Source organism: Tupaia chinensis, unplaced genomic scaffold, assembly GCF_000334495.1.
Source record: "Tupaia chinensis unplaced genomic scaffold, TupChi_1.0 Scaffold143845_1, whole genome shotgun sequence".
In the NCBI taxonomy this organism is placed as follows: domain Eukaryota; kingdom Metazoa; phylum Chordata; class Mammalia; order Scandentia; family Tupaiidae; genus Tupaia; species Tupaia belangeri.
The window spans coordinates 38,913-46,178 of record NW_006203696.1 but is presented as its reverse complement, the minus strand read 5'-3'; the positions used below and the strand labels follow the sequence as shown (position 1 = coordinate 46,178).

The 7,266-nt window shown below is 65.9% G+C and overlaps 1 protein-coding gene across 6 annotated transcripts in view; it reads right to left on the bottom strand.

Annotated features, from left to right (window-relative positions):
- RXRA (retinoid X receptor alpha) overlaps nt 1-5,970 on the bottom strand; it is a 66,410-nt gene extending 60,440 nt beyond the window's left edge. The window contains exon 1 of one of the 6 annotated variants that reach the window (XM_006165261.3): nt 5,948-5,970. Coding sequence is in view for 2 of the 6 variants with exons in the window: in XM_014582844.2 (XP_014438330.1) it covers nt 4,167-4,269 (103 nt within the window). In the remaining 4 variants the exon portion in view is untranslated. The other 5 variants (XM_027767029.1, XM_006165259.3, XM_014582844.2 and 2 more) reach the window with 5 other exon arrangements.
- Nucleotides 5,971-7,266: the final 1,296 nt, after the last annotated feature.

The following is a 7,266-nucleotide window of genomic DNA, read 5'->3' as shown; positions in this document are numbered from 1 at the left end:
GGGCCCTCCCGCGGGCGGCCATGACGCACACCCCTGCCCTGGCTTGATGCGGTGGACGGCGGCAGCGCCCAGCCGCGCTCAGCCCACCAGGCAGCAGGACGGCCGTGGGAGCCAGATGTCCCGATCGTGCAGAGCCAGCGCGTCTGCGCACGGAGGGGCTGGAGGGGTGGCCCGGGAGCTGTGCTGGGCAGGCGGCTCAGGACGAGGCCCTGCACTGAGGAGTCCCACACCGGCGTCAGGCTGCCCGATCAGCCCCGGGCCGTTCTGTCCTGGGTCTGTGCTGACAGGCCGTGGGCCCCCTGCTCTGCGCCTCACCATAGGGCTCGGCCGAAGCCTTGACCTGCTGAGGCCAGGCCTGGGGGCTCCTATCTAGAACTGGGGGTCTGGCCCATCTCCCAGCAATGAGGGGAGACCAAGGAGGGGACAGGGAAAAGGGCAAGGTCCTGCCAGCTGTCAGAGGAGCCCTGGGGCAATGCCATCATGAGGCAGCACGCCTGGATCCAGGGTCCTGAGCAGGCCTCACGCTGCACCCTGGGCCAGAGGCTGCCGTGGAGTCACCGCAGTGGCCGGCCCACCCCAGCTCACCATCCAGAAGGGCTGTCTCGGGTTTCCTGGACATGGCTCTCCCAGCCCGACCCTAATGCAGGCCCCAGGGACAACCGGGGCTGAAGGGAGGCCCCGTCCAGCACGGGTACTCACCTGGGCATGCAGAATGCCCATCACCGCCCTCCTCCCTCACCCCACCCAATGCAGGTCACCTGTCCTGCTGCCCACTGCTACCCTAAGATAGCCAGGTACCACGGAGAGAGCCAGGACATGGGTGGAGCCCCCAGAGGGCCGAGTTGGGGTGCAGGCCCTGCCTGGTGCCTGCAAGTGGGGATAGAAGTGGGTTTGCGGAAGTCAAGGGACAGGTCAGGTCAGGAAGCACATGGCCAGGCGAGAATAAGCAGGCTACATGGGGACAGCCTGAGGCTGCGCCTGCTGGTCAGAGCCCTGGGGGGACAGGGTGGCATGCCGGGACCAGATGGCAGGAACTCAGTCGCGGGCAGTGAGCAGGCTATGCTCTATCTGCTGACTGACTGGCGGGTGGTGGCAGAGGCCTGCCCCTGTCTGCCAGGAGGGAAGGCTGGGTACAAGCAGGACCTCTCTTCCGGGCACAAGGCGGGGTGGACATTCTGACCGAACGAGCCAAACCGTCCACAGCCAGGGCAGCCTGGCTCCTGCCCGCAACTGGCTCCAGAGGACCTGCATGTGGCTGGCCAGGCAGGCACCCTCTGGCTGGGGGTCTCTGGGCCACTGACCAAGCCTGGTGGCCCACGGTCAGGGCAAGGGCCGCCCTTCACACAGCCCCTTGGGGACTGGGCCCAGGTGCTGCGCCGGAGCCCGGTAGCGGGCACTGCCCCCAAGTCACAGGCCGGCTGAGCCGAGCCTTCTCCCTGCTCCATCTCCAGGACACGAGGTGGCCGTGGCACCCATAGGCATCACCTACAGAAGGTGTGGGGGTACCCGGGGCAGTGGTATCCCAGTCAGCAACTCCTCAGCCCACTGACCCCTTGTCCCTCCTGAGGGTCAACAGCACCTGGCCAGCAGCCCGTCCCTGAGGCAGCCTGCAGTGGCCAGCACCCCAGGGGCCTCTCCCGCACCCTCTGCCCCTGCCTGGCCCTGCCCAGCCTCCCGCTGAGCCTGCTCCCAACCCTGACCTGGCCAGCTGAGCCCTGCTCCCCACGCAGGGCCACCGTCCACACAGCCGCTCTGACAGACAGGCGGGCAGGCCCGGGCTGGCCGGCACCTCACCTCCACGTCGTCTGCCTGCAGGATGGCCAAGGCCCTACGCACCCCAAATCAGCCCAGACGCCAGCCCCTCCCTTCACAGACGGGGAGCAGGGGCCTACTCAGCACTCCAGCACCTCACCCGCTTTCCCTCTGGGCTCTGACTGGGGGTGCAGACAGGTTCCGGAGGACAGGTGGCCCACACATCGGGAGGACGTCCCGGAAACACTCTCTCGCACAATAAAAACGGGAGAGACCAGACTGGCCTAGAACTACAGCCCTCTAAAAGAACTGGGGTGGGGAACCAGCAGTTAGCGTAATGGCTATGTTGCTGGACTCCCACATAGTCGACTGCGGTTCGTGTCCCGGACCCGGTGGCTTAAAACTCACGCCGGGCACGTGTGCGTGCGTGCCCAAGATCCCGAGAGGAGAATGGAGGAGAAGGGATTGCGGCGTGACCACCCCCCCTGGGGGGGGATTTCTCGCTTTCTGTCTCTATGTCTCTGTCTGTCTGGCGAGCGCATGCGCCCTACAGTGAAAATCTCTCAAAAAAAAAAAAGAACTGGGGTACTCCTCACCCCCACATCCAAAGACTGTCCATGAGGTGCACGTGGACTTGGGTCGCAGAGGCCAGGGGCCAGTTCCAGTTCCGAGCACCCGGGTATGGGTCTGTGTCCCACAACGACGGCACGGCAGGGAGGGCTCTCCATGGATCCACACAGTACTGCCCGGCGCCCCGGAAACCACACGTCCCACCCGCTATGTGCTCCCCGCCCCCCGGGAAGAGCGCTTCTGCAGAGAGCCAGTCACTGCAGCCTCAGTCCCCACAGTGCCAGGTCAGCCACGGCTGCACGAAGGGTGACTGTGCACCTGCGGGCCAGGCGGGCCAAGTGCTAGTCCCTGGGGAGCAAGCGCTGCTCACCGGGGCCGAGTGGAGACGGGCCGGGGTCCGCGGCCCAGGAGTCGGGCAGGGCTTCCCTGCAGGGTTCACGGGGATGGACCAGCACCCGCCTCCTGCGCTGTCCCAGTCTCGCCCTGGGCGCGCATGTGCCAACGCCGTGAGTGTGCAAACACGTGCACCTCGCTGTGCCGGGTCTGGATGGTGGCCAGCCCCTGGGGTGCTCCACAGCCGAGGGTCTCGAGCTGTGGCTCGGCCGTGGGACCCCACCCTGGTTCCACCTCTGGCCGGGGCAGAGTGCGCGATCACCTGCCCTTGGACAGGGGATGAGGACACGGACCCCCCCCGACATGGGATGACAGCCCTCGGGACGTGGGGAGGGTGCCCCACACGGCCCCATCCGCCACCCGATGACCACTGCTGCTGGCTTGGGACGGCAACTCCCACACTCCCCAGAGGACCCCAGAAATAAGACCAAGGTCGGAGAAGTCGAGGCCCTGCCTGATCACACAGACAGGAAGCTCCAAGGCCGGGTACCCGCACCCAGTGCCACCCCTCACGAGGGTCAGCGCCAGATTGGACGTGGGAGCGAGGGCATGGGCCAGGACTACAGTCACACAGGCCAGCCACTGAGACGCACCAGAAGTGGACATACTCCGCAGGGCCCTGAACCCAACACCCAGGCCCTCGCAGCCAGAGACCCTGCGGCCCGCAAAGGCCGTGTGCCCGCACCTGCAGAGGACGAAGGTGCGGGTCTGCAGCCTGGCTTCCACCGAGCACCTGGAGCCCAGCCCTCGCTCGGCTCTTCCCAACACCACAGCGCTGCCCCGTCGTCACAGGGAGAGGCAAGGTTTGGAGAGCCAAGCGCAGCCTGCCCAAGGCCACGGCTAGTCAGACCTGGGGCCAAGGCCGCCTGAGCCCCCCGGGCTAGGCGGGGCAGCAGGTGCCAAGGACGGGGCCCTGGGAGTGGAAACGCCCTGGGTGGGAGCAGCACACCCAGACAGGGCACACGCACCAGCCTGCTGAGGGCCGAGTGCCAGCATGGCCCTCCCCCCGCGGCGCCGGGTGCCCGTCCGTCCCCTCTTCTCCCAAGCCCACGGTGCCCTCCTACCTGCGGATCTCGACCTTGCTAGAAACCACGGCTCAGCGCTTTTGTTCCAGAAAGCTAACTGACACCAACACAGACTGCAGGTGGGAGAAGAGCCATGACACAAGGCTCCTTGTCACCCTCAGGCTTCGGCCAGGGCTGCCGAGGGCTGGGGCTGTGCTCTTTCTACCTGTCTTGTCTGGGAGGGGGTGTCTTAGAGAACTTCAGCCTTTCTCCACGAGCCACGTACACAAACTCGCTCACCTGGAGGGCTGCCAGATTGACCGTCTCCCAACACCAGCCCATGGCCCCTCTAGTCCCCAACAGGAGCTGGAATGACCCCACGCCAACCTCTGGGCACCCTAGCCATCTGCCCACTCAGCCTGTGTCCCTGCCGTAAATGAGACCCACCTGGCCTTAACTCAAATGCCAGCCTATCACCCCCACGGCATCTGGGCTGGACTCTGGGCCGCTGCTCGGAGCCCTCTGCCTGCTCTTGGGCTCTCCCTGGCATTCCCAGGCAGGCCAACCCAGGAGCTTAGGAAGGGTCAAGGCCCACCCGGCCACAGGACCTCCTCCATGTAGCTTGCTGAGACCTGGCTGGGGCAGGCCAGGGCACTCAGAAGCCACCAAGACTTGAGATTCAAGGCAGGGAGTTCTCCCGGGTGCCCAGCCAACTGCAGCCTGCCATGGGCCAGGACAGCAGCCACAGCAGGCCCTCCCCACACTGACCTGTACTCGGCCCCACCCACTCTCCACCCCAGCCTTGGGTCATTCCAGGAACATGCCAGCCTCTCGCCTGTAGCCTTGAACAAACTGTTCCCTGGGCCTGACACTTCCCCGCCCACTGCCTGGCCCTTTCCAACCTGGCTCTGTTTACACAGTACCTCCTCCAGGAAGCCCTCCCTGCTATACTCCCTTGAGAACACTCACTGCAGTGCTGGGGACATGCAGCTCACTCGGATGAAACCACCGAGGCCTGAGTAACCGTCGCATCTGCCACACAGTAGGTGCCACATACAGACTTGCTGGATGGAGTGGGGGCAGGAGAGCTGGGTGCGGGCCAGCACAGGCAGCAAGATTCGACACGGTCCTTAAGACCCAGCCAAGCAGTAACCTAAGGCACTGATGAGCTGTGCAACCCCAAGCAGGTTAAACAACCTCTCTGAGCCTTTATTTCCTCTGCTCCAAAGACAAACCACCTAAGAAGGAAGTGGGAGGCAGAAGGTTACCTTCCGACGCCTCCCTCGCTCCACCTGAGGCTGCACTGAGGGTTCAGAGAGCAAGCCATCTCCTGTAGAGGGGGTCCGGAGGGAGAGGGAGGACACCCCCTGGGCTGAGGGCCAGAGTCCCAGGCTCGCCCAGCCACACGAGGAATGTGGCCTGTGATCCCCTCCCTTTTGGGCCTGACAGGCAGCAGGCTGACCACAAGGCCAGCCTTTGCTCGTCCACTGCCATCAGCAGATCTGGGTGCCAGTCTTCACTGCACCCCTGCAGCTGGCCAGGCCACGGGCTTCTGATTCCGCTGGGTGTAAGCGTCCTCGTCCTCCGAGGGGGTGGGCGCCTGGGCTCCGCTCCAGGAGCAGGAGGGTTAACTGAGCCCACATCAGGGCACCACTCAGAGCGCTCACCAAGGGGCATCCACTTCGCCCACTGCCCCGTGCCAGGGACAGGCAGGGTACGTAAGGCTGAGTCCTGCCCAGGGACACTCAGTCCTGAGTCCGAGAACCTTATCCAGGAGCTCAAAGGGTCATCAGTCGGATACAGCAAGCAGACATCACGGAAGACTTCCTGTAAGAGACACCGCTCAGTGCCCACCAGGTACCACCCAGTGGACTCCTACATCCCAGAACCAACTCCCAGGGCTGCGGCCGAACAGATTTGCAAGCACATCCCCCGCGAGGCCAGCCACCCCGGCATGGCCCGGGGAGGATGGCCGACAGACACCAGGGGCCCTGGCGGCTGGAGGTGGCAGGCCCGCCCAGGTCTGCAGCGAGCTCGTCACCTCGCCCCGGCTGCGGTTCTCAGTGGACGACGGGCCAGTCAGGCAAGGCTGCAGGGGGAAGCCGAGCACGGGGCGCAGCCGGCCCTCAGCGGCCAAAACCACGTCTGCCCACGCCTGCCTCTCCTAAAAGGGCACCAGCGCCACCACCTGGAGCCCACGTGCTCCCGCTCCCAAACCTCCGCCTCACCAGAAGGCAGGGCCCTGACACCACTTCTGCGCCCGGCACCGTGTCCTGTCACTGTGAGCCCCAGGCCCAGCCTCTTGCCCTCTCTGGGTACTCGCTTCCTCCCCCACAGCGTCTTGTCTCCAGGGCCCTCCTCTGCCGAGCAGCGGGCCAGGCCTGGCCACATGGTTCCCAGAACCCCACGGGGCCTGGCTGGGAGGGGAGGGTGGTCCTGCTCCTGTGGCCCCTCACCCAGATTTCAGGCGTGTCCTGAACCAGCTCCACGCCCAGGGCCTGCACCCGCACCGTCCCCTCTGAGGACGCCGGGAAGCCCAGGCCGCGGGGCCCAGCACCAGGCACCAGGTCCCTGCTCTAGAGCTGTGCCGGGCAGGCCCTGGGCCTTCGAGTCCCCATTCTCTGCTCACGGGTGTGCCGAGGCTTCCACTCCCCGAGCCCAGCATCACCCACGCAGCCCAGGCCAGGGCAGCAAAGTCAGGCCCCAGGCTGCTCTCAAGAGGGCACCGGGGGCCAGGTCCTGCCCAGACCCCTCTGAGGGCCCTCCTCACTCTCTTTGCTCCTCCCCGATGGGTAAGAGGCAGAGGCACAGACTCCAAGCCCTGGGTTCGGATCCTGCCCCATACCCTACCAAGCTTCAGTTTCCCCTCCATAAAATGGCCTAGGGGAACGCCACACCGCCCAAAGTCAGGACCACGGGGTGCCCCAACAGCAGGGTGAGGGGAGGAGATGGAGGCCCGGGGAGGGAGGCGGGGCCCAGGCACCCACGAGGGAGTCCCAGCCAGGCCTGGCACCAGGCCGCCTGACACCCTGTCCTGTGACAGCCCGGCAGGATGTTGGGAAACTCACGAGCACGAATTTCGACACCACTGCATCAGGCCCAGGTTGCGACACGGGGTCGCACCCAGGAAGGACGGCTCCCACCATGGCCCTGCTGCCCGGGACACAGGGAGCCGGCCCAGGCGCACACGCGACCACCCTGGCCACTCCACCAGGGGCGGTCCTTGTTCTCGGGATGGGCAGGGACAGGTGGGCCCTCTCAGAGGGTGCTCCACACCCTGGGCCGGGCTACAGCCCCCTGGGGCGGGGCCCCAGCCATAGTAGCTGGGGCACCGGTCCGAAATCAGGCGCTTGGCCCTGCCCCAAGCCCCCTCCTGCTCGCAGTCCCGGTGCCATGAAACAGCAGAGAGAATTCTTTCCGACTCTCCGGGGCAAGGCTCAGGGGAGAAGACGACCAGGGCCTGCAGTGCCCTGACACCTGGCCTACCGTGAGCACTTGCGGAGCAGACACGGCCTGGCCTGGCACCCAGAGCGCACCCAGGCCGTGG